General features: G+C 43.4%; 1 protein-coding gene across 2 annotated transcripts in view; it reads right to left on the minus strand.

Annotated features, from left to right (window-relative positions):
• Nucleotides 1–15,253, minus strand: part of LOC103372303 (testis-expressed sequence 2 protein-like) — a 45,049-nt gene that overhangs the window by 12,907 nt on the left and 16,889 nt on the right. For both annotated transcript variants that reach the window (XM_008301911.1, XM_008301910.1), the window contains exons 2-7: nucleotides 5,390–6,983; nucleotides 3,690–3,890; nucleotides 3,145–3,472; nucleotides 2,170–2,408; nucleotides 1,747–1,920; nucleotides 176–275 (exon numbers count right to left, since the gene is read on the minus strand). In XM_008301911.1, coding sequence (XP_008300133.1) covers nucleotides 176–275; nucleotides 1,747–1,920; nucleotides 2,170–2,408; nucleotides 3,145–3,472; nucleotides 3,690–3,890; nucleotides 5,390–6,958 — 2,611 coding nt within the window. In that variant the 5' untranslated portion in view covers nucleotides 6,959–6,983. The remainder of the gene's footprint in view (nucleotides 1–175; nucleotides 276–1,746; nucleotides 1,921–2,169; nucleotides 2,409–3,144; nucleotides 3,473–3,689; nucleotides 3,891–5,389; nucleotides 6,984–15,253) is intronic.

A 15,253-nucleotide genomic window follows, 5' to 3' on the forward strand; every position in this document is an offset into this window, starting at 1 on the left:
TCAGATGTGCTCTGTGGTTTAACAAACGCCGTGCAATAAATGGACATTACTTAGAAAATTGTCCACAAAGCTCATGGCTGGCGTTACTAAGCAGAAATATTAGTAGTTTTATGACATCCATAGTGTGTGTGTGTGTGTGTGTGTGTGTGCAGGTTGCTATGGTTTGATTGCTTGCCTCGATAGTCGATGCTGGGTTTCGAAGCTCCAAGGATTCTGGGAGTGGCCGAGCCCATGTCCAGTTCTGTCAGGGTTAGTTCGTTCATGAAGTAAGGCAACTGAAAGAGACACAAGCAAACAAGTGGGCTGAAGACGCTGTGCATGAATAATTGATTTCAGGAAAATAATACAGTGCATTTGAAAAAAACATAGAAAAAAAACTACTTCAAACAAACAACAAGTCCTCGTTTGAAGCAGATGTACATCCTTTTCAGACGTGTACCGCGACATTGGTGCTGCCGTAAATCAAGCCGACGTGACGAGGTTCTGTCATTCAGACAAAGGTCGCTTTTATGCTGCTCTTCCTCAAATATTCGTTCAGATATAGCCGCCACAGAGACAGAGAGAGCTGCAGTACACGCGTGACATTTACCGTACAGTACATCAAGACAAACATAATGCGCAACGGCCACGGCTTTCTCTTTACAACACTGCAGATGAATGCATGCGTGTTTCAGGAGATTATGTTTTGCTGTCATGTTTCAGGAATTCCCCAAACCAACAGAGGGGATTAGCTCTTAGCATTTACAGCACCACTTCCTAGACTGTCATATCGCCCATTATAGATAACAGCATCCTGTATCGGTACACTGTAATTCCTGTGTGTGCCTATCTGTTGAAGCGACTGCATGCAGTTCAGACTGTGTTTAAAGTGATTCATAAATGTCACGTGGTCCTACCTAGAAAGGCTACGACTTTGACAAAAAAGCTATCAGACTGCTAATTCGGGTTTTGCCCACATGTCCATTTTGGCCTTTCGTCCAAATACAAATGCAGTTTTAGGTGACTGGAAAAACCTCTTTGACGTTAAAGATATTCAGAAACTCAGTTTTCATTGTTGACGTGTAGACAGGTAGGAACTGAGATTTGGCTTGAGAAGTCAGAGTGTGCACTTTTACCTTCTCTGTTTACATGAGGTGATTTTGTGCGATGGTGGATGTTGCCAAAATAGTGCCGGTGCTGCACAGAAACGTACGACTACTCTTCCACTACGCTGAGGAACAGAGGCGTTACCGTCAGTCCTGGCATATTATTTAAACTCCAATCAGTTGTTTTTTTGCAGATATTTTTTAGAGCAAAAAAAAAAAAAAAAGGGAGAAACCCTGTTTAAAGAAATACCGGTGTACCTGTGGACTATGCCTCACACCAGAAGTCGACACAGTCATTCAACATATGACATATTGTGGACGGCCACGCAGATCCAGACACATTATATAACGAAGCAAAATAAGTTTGGCCAGAGGACAGGATCAGAAAGACCCTGCAGAGTATAGAGATAGAAGTGTTTCTGTCCCTCTCCCTCTGCTCGTAAACCCAGTGTGGAGCTGCAGGGGCGTTTAAAGAGCTGCACAGATATAGACAGTGACATTTTTTACGAGAACTCATCTGTGTGTTGACTCTGTCTGTGGCTGGACACATGCCGTCAAAAGAAATGTGAGCGTGACTGTGTGTTACTTTATCACACCTCATTTGCTTGTTTCAGTCTCTATTCTAAAGGGACGCGGTTGCTATGGCCCTTGTTCTACTCACCCGTATCTTGCTGAGCTTCATCTGAATCTTCTTGGAGACCAGTTCAGCCCAGTAGGGCTCCGTCAGGAAGTCCCAGAAGACCCGACCGAGAGCCGCATTCACCCAGGCAACAGCGTCCTCCTCCTCTTCCTCCTCTCCCCTGGGCTGCAGCGGAGCTGAAGTGGTGCTCTGAAGCTAAACATGGAGCAGAAGAGTTACCATAAACAGAGAACAAACGCACACCAATCCACAGCTTGTTCTACTCCTCTGAATACATCTTTGAGAGGACAAATCCCAACATTAGCTATTGTTTGTTGAGTGTAACCACAGTGCTTTTAACACAGTGAAGTTAAATTGTAAATGACACGACAAGTTTGTCACCTAAGGAGGGAATTAGAAGGGACAATGTGTTGAGAGTGTAAATGGGAGATGAGTATGTGCTACCTTCTTATCAGCCCCAGGGCTGCTCTGAGGACTCTGGAGAACAGGGCTGGCAGCTGTAGGGCTGACTGCCAACTGTTTTGGCAGTAAGGAGCCCATGTAGACACTGTAGTCCAGCAGAGGCTTGGCTTTGGCACTGGCTGCCATCGTGGAGGAGGCTGAAGAGTCCTTCGGCCGGGGCTGAGATGCCAACGCCTCATCCAGACTGCTGCGGCTGCTGCTGCGACTGTGGGAGCTCAAAGCTGTGGGAAACAGCAAACATTAGAAAGAGGTGAGGAATTGCATGCTCCCAGTACAGCTTTTGCTGTTTCTAAAGTGAATTAAAAAACACCTAAAATGATTTATAGAGCCGATATTATGCCTATTGTGGTTTTCCATTTAGTTTTGTGGGTTATATTTTTACTTTTTACACATGTACAATGTTCACAAAAACTTACAAAACCCAAAGTTCACGCCAAACGCTGTTATTCTCTCCCACAGAAACCACTGCTTCTTTCCTGCCTGAAAAGCCTCGTTTAAAGTCCAGGCATTCCTTCCTTTACCTATGGATGTCACCGTGTCACGTTTACATAACACCTACCTCGCAGCTAGTTTGATCCTCAAACAAATAAGGAGTAGTTTCTTGCAGCCTGCCATTATTTCCTACTACAGAGACACTATATATTCAGAGATCTACAGTTACAGTGCATAAGCAATTTTACAGAGCAGACTGAGCTTCTTGGCAAGAAGGCCTTAAAAACAGAAGCTAAACTGGAGCGTTTCAGACAGAGGAAGTGCTGCAGTAATGTCCAGTATGAGAAAATTAATGTGATTTCTCAGCAGTAGAGCATTTAAACAATCCAGAAGATCCAAAAAGTACAATTATAAACCAGTGAACATGCATAATATGGGCTCTTTAGCTTAGAAAATTTTAGCCATGGATAAAAAAAAACAAAACACAACCAACATTGTATGGACACGAGCATCACTTTTACTCACCCTTCTTACTCCCCACAACGGAGGAGCTTTTCTTCAAATCCGCCTTGAGCTTAGAGGCTGACAGAAAGCGCTGGAACCACTCCTCCTTCTCCCGCCCAGTTCTTCCAAACAGGTAGAGGGTCAGGTCTCTGGCCGAGGACGACCAGCCTCGATCCTGACCTCCTCCCGTCGCCTCTCCTCTGTCCCTCGTGCTCACGCCCTCGCTGGCCTCCCACCTGTCGCCCTCGGCCTTTGACATGAAGTCGTCTTGTTTGCCGAGTTCAATGCAGATGGGGTACTTTTTGTTCCATATTCGCTTCCTGGCCAGGCTCTGAGGCGCCAGATACACCTGAAGGAGGATTTGGAAAAATGAAGTGAGTCAAAGCTCAACTGATTTATATTTCTTCCAAATTTCTAGAAAAAATAAAATGTGTTTACCGGCATAACGTTTAACATTTAGCATGTTACAAAAAACCTAAGGTATCACTTTCCAATTAAAGCTTTAAAATAGATGCATAGAATTCTATTTTTACATGTGTGGGTGTGTCAGAACAGTGACGACGTACCTTGCTGTTGGTAAGGTCATAGATCTTCTGACTGATGTAGGTAACGTCAGGCTTTGGTTCGTTGTGTGTGGCACGACGGGCAATGTTGTGGTTGGGTTTAGACAGACGAATGATGGAGCCCTCCAACCGGACGTACACAGAGTGCGTCAGTGTGGCGTGGTATGTCTCCGGGTCGTAGTTCAATATCTCATTCATCCAGCCCTGGAAGGAAGGCAGATTCCAACATAAAGTTCACTCCGAGGTCTGTGCTGCAAAATACTAGAAACACATGTGAATCTAAAATACATAAATGTAATCCTCCAGGATTCACACACACGAAGACAGAAATGCTTTTGAAACAGCCACAAACTCAAAGAAAGAACACATCAATCCAGCAGTGCGCCTGGAAAACGAGGACATGGTGAATATCTGCTCACAGCGTGTTGTCACCCATGTAACATACCCGACAGTGACAGAAAAGGTTACATGACTCTCTCTGTGAACTTCCCACTGATAACAGAGTGTCTCATAACCGCTGTCTTTTCAAGTAAAGCCTTAAACAGCTTGTTGTCATCTGCTCTGCGTGGTAGGCTTTGAAGTTCATCCGGCTATATTCAGCTCAGGATCCATCCCGAGTTTATTTGCTGCTTTGTCGCTTCAGTGTGAGGAAATATGCCTCCTGAACGGCAAGTTTGCCTTTTATTCACAGACAGAGCTGCACACAGGGTCACGATCAAGAATAACGCTTGTTGTTTTCAGAATACGACACTAAAAAACATATCTCGCAATTTTCTGTGTAGGATTCTGTGAGAAATTTGCTTTAAAGTGCAAATATTACAGACATTCCTAGATAATATATCATGAACTGTAGTAAATATAAGATGCACTGACTAAAGTTTGTGAGGTGTTTTTATTTTAAGAGCAAAATTAGTTCTGCTGCTCAACCAGTATCTCATCCATGAATTTTCCAACAAAGAGGGGATCTGATTTGCTGCACAAAGCCTGATAATCCTTGCCATTGGTAGGATGATGGGTGACAAAATGCTTTCATTTCCACGTCTTCTTACATTCCTGCCAATGTGCAAATCTTTGCATTTGCTCAAAACAGGCTTCTCTTTCAATTAACTTCAGTGCATCTCCAAGAGGAACTGCTTGCTGAACATTTGTTTCAGTAGACACACCTTAACGATATCTCCTAAACGCCTCACCTGCAGGCTACCGTAGATGCTAGCAAAGCAGCTGTGTGCCGAGAAGCCGCCAGTCTCCACTCAGCCACCGCAACGCAGCAGTATGGAGCAAGCATGGGATCAGTTTAAACGTCATTATCAGAGTTTAGCAGAAACCCAAAACCCTGATCATGAACAATATCTGATTAATTGCACAGCCTTGGTTGACAGTATGAGGTATTATTCTTAGAATATAAACCACAGGAGTTGCAGTATAATCAGATGATGTCTAGGGGAGGTGAGGCTTTCCTTTTATGCTGTAATCGTTCTGAAGTACTCAGTCCGACAAGCCCTTTTGTTAAAGCTAGCATGTCCCAGTTGCATTTGTTCAATCCAAGCCAAATCTGAAAACCCTACTTGTCCTTCCTGTAGTGTTCTTACAGCCTAAAAGTTGTGTGTCATTATCGAATTGGGAAAATTTAAATGAATATTGTTGCTCAGGTATTCACCAGAATGAGATCAAGAAGTTTAAAAGTCACAAAAAAAACAACCGACCTTATAGATTTCTGGTTCCTTAATGTCCAACTTGGTCAGACTCCACATCTCGCCACGGTGTCTGGAATGTCTGAAGTCACCTCCAGAAGGTTTTGGTCCCGTCAGCCACACAACGCCGATGGCTAAAAGGAATCCCAGCCCAATCCCGAGCAGCATTCCTCCAACGTAACTTGGCAGCGGCAATACAAAATACCCATAGACCAACACTGTAAGGATGCTGAGAGTATAGTGCGGAACACTAGGCGCCGGCGCAATACTTTCAGATTCATCCTCACTGCACGGTTCGGTGCTACCGCTTAGTGGCACTTTAGTTTGACTACCACTTCCAGTATTGTCAGTTCTATCAACACCATCTCCGTCTGTTTCAGTACAAGTATCAAAGTCGTCGCTGTACAGGATGCAAAAGTCCTCGTCCTCCTGTTTTGCAAGAGCAGACATGGAGCACTTGTCCAGTGACATGGACAGTGGCGATGATTTGTTGGGGCTCTTTGTGTCGACAGAGAGGCTGACAGGGGATTCGGCTGTACCAGAGACTCGGCTGTTGGGGCCTTCGGCCTCCCAGTCACCTCCTTCTTCCTCCTTGATGCAGTAATTGTTGTTGCTCTCCAGGTGACCATTAACAGAAGCAATGTTTGATAGTTCTGAGGCGCTGGCAGAAAGCGCCTTGGGCCGGTAAATGCTGCTGCCAACTAAGCTGCCACTCTTTTCATCCATGATTTTACTCAGCAGCTGGAGCGGCTCGGAAATGGCTTCAGAGAGACGGCGCTTGGTGTCTTCGATTCGCGCCTCGACTTCTGAGACTTTGAAGAAGCTGCGGTTATCCGGCGAGGTTAGCGGCGAGGAGGGGGCGGTTTTAGAATCGCTAAGCGACGACGCGGCAGCAGACGGTATCCGGGACTGCGTGAATTGCTTAAAGAGTTGCAGGTTGAGGCGTGATTCTGGAAGACGGTAGGGTGTGGAGGAGGAGGAGGAGGAGGAGGAGGATGAGGAGTCCTGGGATGTATCTATGGACAATGATTTGACGAGAGTCTTCATGAGATGCCTGTGCCTCACTGACGGAGCAGGAATAGGAGAAACCCCATCACGAGACTCGGCGTCGGAGGAGAGAGATTTAACCATGCTTAGGAAAGGTTTGTCACTGGAGGGAAAGCTTAAAGATTTTGTTGGCGACGAGTTAGACGTCGAGGCTTTTTGCTCTGAAGCATGTGAAGACAGAGTCCGTGTGGGAGAACTGTTAGTGTGATGTCTAGAAATGGGAGAAAGTCTGGATGATTCAGGGATGACACCAACCCCAGCAGCAGAGTCCACTGGCACCCCTTCAAACATCTCCTCGCTTGCTTCTAAAGCTGTCACAATGTTTGAGTCATCCAGAGCGGCTGAGGTAGCGGAGACAGTCGTAGTGTACAGCTCTTCTTCCTCCTCCTCTTCCTCCTTCCCAAGAGCTGAGAAGTGGATGGTAATGGTCTCCTTTGACAGTGATCGGTGGACATGGAGCTTGGGGGCCACGGCAGGCGGCTGCTTATCTGAGGAGTGAGTGCTCTCTGCATGGCTGGGATGCCGGCTGGTCATTTCAGTACTCCCACTGAGTCGCAGTCTGGAAAGAAGGAAAACAGACGAGAGCGCAGACATTAGCGCACCAATCAACAGAAAAATAATTAACTAATCGTTTCAGTCAAGTCTGCAATCAAAGGCAGGAAAGACTGTCACGTTCCAACATCTCAGATATGAGAGACTGCTGTTGTTAGTCCACTACCGATGACGATGGACACACATTCTGTAAAAATCTCTAAATCCACCATAAAGCGCAAAAACAGTTAAGAACAATCACAAATATATGTGGTGTTGTTGTAGGAGGCAGTAAGGGAGCACATCACTGCACAAGCAAATCTCAGTGGCTGGTCCGAACCTCCTTGCTAGCAGGTTAAAGAAATGACTGCATGAAATATTTTAATAAGGTCAACCCTTGTTTGTAATATAGCGGATTAAGTATTTCCTGTTCTAATGCATGACATCTCCACAACAAAAGGGACAACAGTAAACAACCAAATGCGACTCTTTGAGGAATGACGGGGGGCAGATTGAGCACGAGGTCACAGGGCAGAAATCACAAGACAGCAAAAACCTCATGAGGTTGTCGATGCTATTGTCCCACTCTTCCTGAAAGGCTTGGCAAAGTTAGCTGACATTCCAGGAAACATGATTACACTGTTGGACACATCCATCCAGAGCTGCTTGAAATGATTTGTTAAACAACAAGTGATGAAGTTGTGGACAGAAGGCCAACAGCCTGTATTCGTCTCGTCATTGGTGGCATCATGCCATCTGAACAAAGATCAATCTTAAGTAGCCTTTCTTTTATAGTCACTGGTCACACGGCATAGTCGCTGTCCTTTAAAGCCACATCTGACTCGGGAATATGTCACCGGTTCAACAACAGAAACAAGATTTTTAACTTTGTCTTGAAGTCGGAACAGAAATCCATTTGCATGCCGCCGTTACGTGTTTGTTTGGTGTACATTAGAAAAAGCAAATCACTCTCGTTATCATCATCCAAATGCACAACACCACAGAAATTTGTCGCTCCTGCTTTGGGGGTAAAAAGGATGAAAAACCCCAAATTACAGGAGATGAGTCACCATATCCCCAAAAGACAACATTACATGTCAAAGCATTACTTAACCACTAGCCGTCTATTCAGGAATGTCAACTCCTGTTTATTATGTTAATTTTGTTTCCTGTTTCTTGATAAAAAATGCGTATTAGCATACATTTATGTGAGTGTGTGGGTGCTCAACCAGCTTGGTGGCGTCAGACTTCGGTTCAGCAGCAATCAGGCGTGTTAAATCACCACACACACACGCACACGCCTCATGATTAGAACCCCAAATCCCACTCACCACCTGCTGACACTCCTGCAGATACCTAGCACAGGCCACGGGGAGATATTCAGCAAAATCAAACAGCCCAATCAGGAGCAATCAAAGCCAGAGATGGCTCGGCTTAAACAAGAATCAGGACCAACAAAACGTATGAATGCTGCATCAAACAAACCACGTTCTTTATGTGAAAGACTTTACGGCGGCAGTGAGAATACTGCACTCCTCTTTACAAGCTTTTGGTTTTTCCTTTTGCATTCCCATAAAAAAAACAGACCGGTGACTGTTTACTTCACTTCTGTCTTCATGTGTGAGCCTTCAACAGCGTTCACAATACTCTGACTGTCATGACAGGTGTTAACTGCTTAATTACACTGTGTGGCAGCTATTAAAGACTGCGTTACAACACAGACATCAAGGGCACATGTCCAGAGACAACAAACGTCAGCCAAAGTCCAGATAATGAAATGAAGCTGGGATGATGTAACACTGCCTGACGCTGCAGATTATAGCGAGAGACAACAAGATGCTTGAAGGAGCCACGCTGGCCGGTTGACTACAATTTTGGCTAAATTTGTATTAGAGAAAGGAAAAGCGTTAAAAAAACAAAACAAAACAAAACATGGGTACTGTGAAGGCTTTACAAGTTATCATTACATCGACTGTGAGGTCCAAGAAATGCGAGAAGTGCGTTTCTTTCCTCATAAAACATTTACAGTGATGATTTTTAAAGCATTTTTAAGGCTTTATTTGTCTAGATCCCCGTTCCCTAGCTTGCCTTTGCTTGCAAATGGCAATATATCCTCGTATGTTACCCCCGAGGTGGTTTTCAGTGGAATAGTGAGGTGCCATTGATACGACTGTTGGGGAAAAAAAACGCTTTATAGAACTACTAAAGGTCTGAAGCGCCACAGTTTAACAGATTAGTCAGACAGATACTAAGATAGAAAAAAGAACAGTCGTTTACTTTATTCTGCATTCGTGTCACTAGTGGAACAACCTTATAGCTTTAAGCTCAATTCAGAGAAAAGTGCAGCTACTTTTAGGGTTCTTTGGAAACATCTGTTCAGCTCAAGCTAAAACAAAAAAAATGTAAATAAAGAGAAAAGCCTTGAGGCAAATACACAAGGAAGTCAGCGCACCATTTGTCGTCTGGTGTATATTTAAACGCAGCAGTTGCAATCACGAATCAGTCTTCTGACTCCAAGATCTCTGAATTTAAATGCATGACGAATAATCAGCAACTATGAATTCAGAGCGCTACTAAACCGTCCAGAATAATGTGCTTATGGTGCAAACACAAAAGTTAAACACTCGGTATGTGGCCTGTTGCAAAAGCCAAGACATCTCTGACGTAACACACACAATTAATGCTCAGCGTCAGAATAACAATCATTAAAACTTCATTTAATAATCGTTGCTGTGTTGAAATGATTCACTTCAACTCAGCTGTATTTATATGTACAACATGCATCATCTCAAGGCAGAAGGATGGCCTGACTTCTCTGGCGACGCAGTGCGACTCAACTGTTGGCTCTTTTTGCATCTATGTGACATCTTCGGGTAGCGAAAATAGAATTATGGTAATGCCTTGTTGGCATCTGGCACTGGTGTCCTTGTGCTTTGTCTGGACAACAGAGGTGGCATGAGGTCATGCTGGCTCACTCATTTACAGACTCAACTTAACCACTCATTGTCACATGGGTCACGAGTGAGCTTGTTACCCAGTCAGGCAGTCTGCCAGCCACCGCTGTCCCTAGCTAGCCGGCCTTTGGTCAGCAGCCACACAATGAGGCCATTCTAGTGGAGAGTCGGTCGGACTGCATGGATTTCATTTTAACATACGAGACTCAGAGGACTGAGCAATATTTGCCAGCAGCACATTAGGACTAGTGATGAGGTGGGTCAGTGTGTTCGTGTGTGTGTGGTTCTAAAGAGGGTTCTATCACCCAATTAGGCTCTACGGAAAGAGAACAAACAAACAGATCAAAACAGTGGGCATGTACATCTCCATATTTATGTATCTGGCTGTCCATCCAAGGATGTTTCTGAACACTGACAATGAAGATCCCTGTTCTCGTGTCCCCAGAGCTTCCCTCTGAGCCAAAGAACCGACGAAGAGGACTCTGCAGAATGCAGTCTTGCCATTGATGCTGATGAAGCCAATTACAGAAGCAAGCCAGCCTCATTAACCCTCATGTGTTTCCCTCATTAGGGACATGTTCACACCTCACTTCTTCTCTACAGAGCAGCATCCACTGGCAAAGAGAAGAGGCTCACGGTGCTATTACATGAACAGAGTGGCTATTCATGGCTCTGCTCTTTCATTCGATGCATTGTTGAGGGACGACAATGAACTGGAGATGTAAGAAGATACAGCTGTAATTAAAAACTTCTGACATAAAATCTATTTGCACTAGGACTGACCTGAATTAGCTGAGTCTTCAGCTTCTGCTGGGGAAAGTGATGTTGAAATAAGTAGTCGAATGCTGGGATTTTCTTTAAATTATACATGCATGACCACAAAAACCCCAATGAAATTAATAATAATTAAAAAAAACTAACATGATTCATCAACCCTAGTGACTAGTAGCTATTCTCAGATTATATACAATATTAATATAAGTCTGTGATGGCTCGGAACAACACCTGTCCAACTCCATGGAAACTGAAGCTGAACCACAACAAAAGCCTAAAACACCAGGAAACTTAATGCAATAAGAGATGGGAGAACACGCTTGATGAAAGGCAGTGGAGAATGTAAAGAAAAAAAATAAAAAAGAGCCATAAAACACTGGGAATGAATTACCGTATCAGTGTCTCCAAACATTTCTATATCCAACCAAAACTAAAGGATCTCGACATTTAGATCAGTCAAAAGGATAAATCACTGGGAGCAACAACTAAGCATATACTTTATTAAATCACTCCCACTCCTGTGCAGGAATTCAGCTGATAGTTTATAACTGGTGTTCTTGATCTTCACACTTGTGATTTCTAGCAGCTTGTGAGTTATTGTAAAGTTAACGTTGCCACTGTGAGCTTTGCATTTGCATACATGGATGTTTGCCGCACTGGTTGGCAAGAAAGATGAAGTCAAATTTAACCGTTATTACTGCAACGGGGAAAAAAGTTTACTCGCTGCAAAATGAAGCACAGATTTGAGTTGTATTTGAGGAAATGGGCACGTTATCTGTCGCTTTCATTGGCCTGCTGCTCTTTAACTTTGGAGCTTAGTGGCATAAATTTAAAAATAAAATCCTCCTACGTCTGTTTTTACACCACATTTCAGCAATAGAACAAACGCAGCGATGGACCTTTAACTAAGAGATAGAGAGTAGTTTAGCTAGCCGACTTAAATCCATGCTTTAGCAAATTTAAATAATATCAGCAAACTCAGAACAACAAATCAAGCTAACATGAATACGCACAGAAAATTAGAGGAAGATTAATATCTTAAGATCTTTCTCATCGACATCTGGACCTGAATCTAGTCTCTCTCAGTTTTCATATTGTCACGCTCAAATTATGGGCATGGGTCCTCCATTGAAGGAAACTTTTTAAAATTATTATTATTTTTTTAATTTTAAAGATTTAATTACCTCCTGCTGCTGTGTCTCTATCGTTTGCTTCTCCAACAGCTACTGAGTTCAATGTAAGTTCACAACCAGTCTGTAAGGATTCCTCAATGTCATAATGGGTAATGCAGGAAGTTCCTAAGTGAAGCAGAACCATCTAAACTAGTCAGATGAGTCAACAAAAAGAAGAACTGAGAAATTCTGAGAAGAAGTTCAATGGAATTGTACACAAGGGAGTAATTTTCTTTTTAAAAATATTTGAGAACCTCTGTGCTCAGTAACAACCAGCATGACTCATGATGACACTACGCAACCTCCTCCCGCTTGACCTCACCAGATGCTCCAAATCACGCCGTCTGGAAGTGACTGTAGGGAAGGAAAGACACCCTCCCTCATGCCATGTGTCATCCTAACACTTCTTTCTTGCAACACATGAGCAACGAGAGTCGTCTGGTGAAACTCACGCTACTCACAGGGCTGTGGTTTTACTGTCGTCCTCTGCACTTATGGAGCGAATGCACCGATTTCTGGATGACTTATATTTACTATGATACACGAGAACCCACACTGTGGTTTTAAGGTGAAGTTTTAAGGGGAGACAACGCAGGTGAAGACTAATAGATATCACCGTGAAACTTCCCCAGCTCATATAAATCAGGCTGTAAGGGATATATAAACTTAGGCAGGAATAAAAATGCAAAAGTTTGTGGTCTATAAGTGCTACTGAGGCGGTATTTTCTGGCTCAGAGTATAAAAGAAAAAAATCTGTTTGAGAAAATGGCCTTTAAAAAAAAAATCTGTATTATAATTGGAATTTACAGACACAAATGGACAAAGTGTAGTAAAAATAAACACCTGAATGTGTATTTGGGATGTTTTGGGTTTTTTGTGCATTATCTAAAAGAAGGTATGTTTTGAAAGTGAAATCTCAAAATATAAGTTAATTTAAGGGGGAAGAAAAAGCTTTTGCCTGTAGTGTCTCGCCCTAAAGTTGAATCGATAAAACCTGGCAGAAGTCCAGGCGAGGACCAACATCTGTGGCGCCATTTGGAGCCGAGTGAGAACAGAGGGCATGAAGGGACAAGGCCTCTGGGTTAAGGTGCACACAGCTCATAGCTACACTTAAAGGGGAACACCTCTACACGTCAAACTCTGTTCACAGGTTTGCAGAGTCCTACTCACTCATTTCCAATGTGGAAACTGAAGGAGACCACATTCTGCAACAAGCATGTCCAGGTCAGGTGTGCAGAGCTGAGCACTCTTTGTTGGCCTCACTATTTTTTTTTCTTTTACAATTAGGTCTTTTCTATGTCTAATGAAACCAACACCAAGAAAGCTTTGGAGACACTTTACTGGCTCTTCCTATGCTTCTCGCCTCACCCTTGACTAGATGACCTGCTGCAGCCTTGAGCCACAAGTTTCATCATCACGGCTGTCACAATGATGGAATTTTAGCTGATGACTAAGTCACTGCAATTACTGATTTAATTACCTTTTTCTGTTCGTTTTATGCCTGTACTGGTTCTCAATTTAGTGCCTCTGAATGCCACCTACTAGCTGCAAATCCAACAAATCGCCTCCTTAGACTCTTCTTTTACATTTGCCCTAAAACCAAAACATGATCTCAGCCCTGCTGAGCTGTTTGACTTTGCAACTAAATCCACTGATATAACGTCAGATGCTCATCAAAATGCAGTTGGTTCAATATTGGAAGCTAAAAGACTCAGAGATAAACTACTGGTGCCATGTTGGAAGAAGCTGGAGCGAATAATGGAAGACGATGTTGAAATAGGGGATGAAATATGACATTTCTGTTGCTGTTTTCATGCGTGTTACACACACACACGGGTATCAAAAATGATCACAGTCAGCTTAAATAACTGCAATCAGGTGGGGGATGTAATGACGATGACACGCCTGTTCTTCATATGATGTTCTGGCCAGGACAGAAACCATTTGTCACTTTGCCTACAGACAATAATTGTGTCTAAGTGTAGATTTTTGCAACAGCCTTGAAGCAAATATCAATCAGCACCTCTCTGCAGCTCACTAAGGAGTGAGCCTTAATCATAATAAACTGAACTGTCAGGGAAGTTGCTGCTATGTGACGATGATCTCTCGCCTTCACATTACAACCATCACGTGTCTGCTTTCCAAAACACAACACAGCGTTTTCTCAGATTCTTCGTTTCATTGGTAAACAAACACAAGCCTGAATTAACAATCCCCACACCAGAGCCTGTAACTCCTCAGAGCATGTGAAGCTAAAATAACCGTGGAGCTGGCCGACAGTGCCTCCACAGCTCGGTCACCTCACTGTGGGGGTATTTTTTTTTTGCAAGTCACCATGCCTGTTGCTGTCTGCCAATACGACACCACATGCTAGTCCCCTCGGAGAATCTCAAATGTCATACGCCAATGTTTCAGATGGCATCAGTGGCATTAAGAGGACGCTTGCTCAGGAATGGAGATTAAACTACAGGAGGAAAAACACCCCAGTGGAAGACGCAGTGGGATCCCAGGGCACTGTTCGTGTTGCCTGGGAGGGGATTAGAAGAAGTCCCACTCTAAATCCTGCTGTTAATTTGCAGTAGTAATGGTTTTCCCTGTGCTCACACTGACAGTTGAGCTGCGCAAAGTGTCTCACAACCCAGAGCCCACATTAACGCTGCTGCCAACATTGCAGCTACTGTGGGTTAAAGTTACGGATATCTAATAGCTGCGCAACCATTGTTTGGAGTTGATATTAACCCGCTACTCCCCAAAGCACACTGATGGGTTTGAAAGGCAGTTTATGTTTTTTAAAAATAGCTAAAACGACACCATCTATCAGAACCAGAAACTGTCAAAACAGAAGGAATAATTATACCCTTCAGTCAGGAAATCTGACCAACTCTAAGCTTTAAACACATATTTCATCAAAATCATTTTATTCAATGCAACAAATTTATAAATTGACAAAAAAAAACGTAACAAGATTCTGCAAAAAAACAAAAAATTCTGCTCTTCTCAGCACAACCGCGAAGCCATTTTTGACGTAGTTACGATCAACAGTCACATGATGAAAATTCAGAGACTTTTCAGCTGAACTGGGCTGAGCTGCAGCTTTTGTGATTTCCTAAATGCATTGCTCCAAGTTGCACCTTTGAGATCAATTAATTTTGCAGCCCAACAACAGACATGTTTGGTTAACCCTCTGAAACATGGGCATGAAAGACACGTAACAAAAAAACTCGCTGAAGTAACACCATTTATCAGAGCTACAGATAAATGCTCAGAGAGCATCATCAGATTTTCAACCTTCCGGACGGTCCTTGCACAGATTATGTGTGGTGGGGAAATCAACCAAGTCTAAACTTCAAATCAGAATATTTCATCAAGTTTATTTCAGGCATTTCTGTAAAACTCTG

This window comes from Stegastes partitus, unplaced genomic scaffold (assembly GCF_000690725.1).
Source record: "Stegastes partitus isolate 25-593 unplaced genomic scaffold, Stegastes_partitus-1.0.2 Scaffold1730, whole genome shotgun sequence".
Lineage (NCBI taxonomy): Eukaryota > Metazoa > Chordata > Actinopteri > Pomacentridae > Stegastes > Stegastes partitus.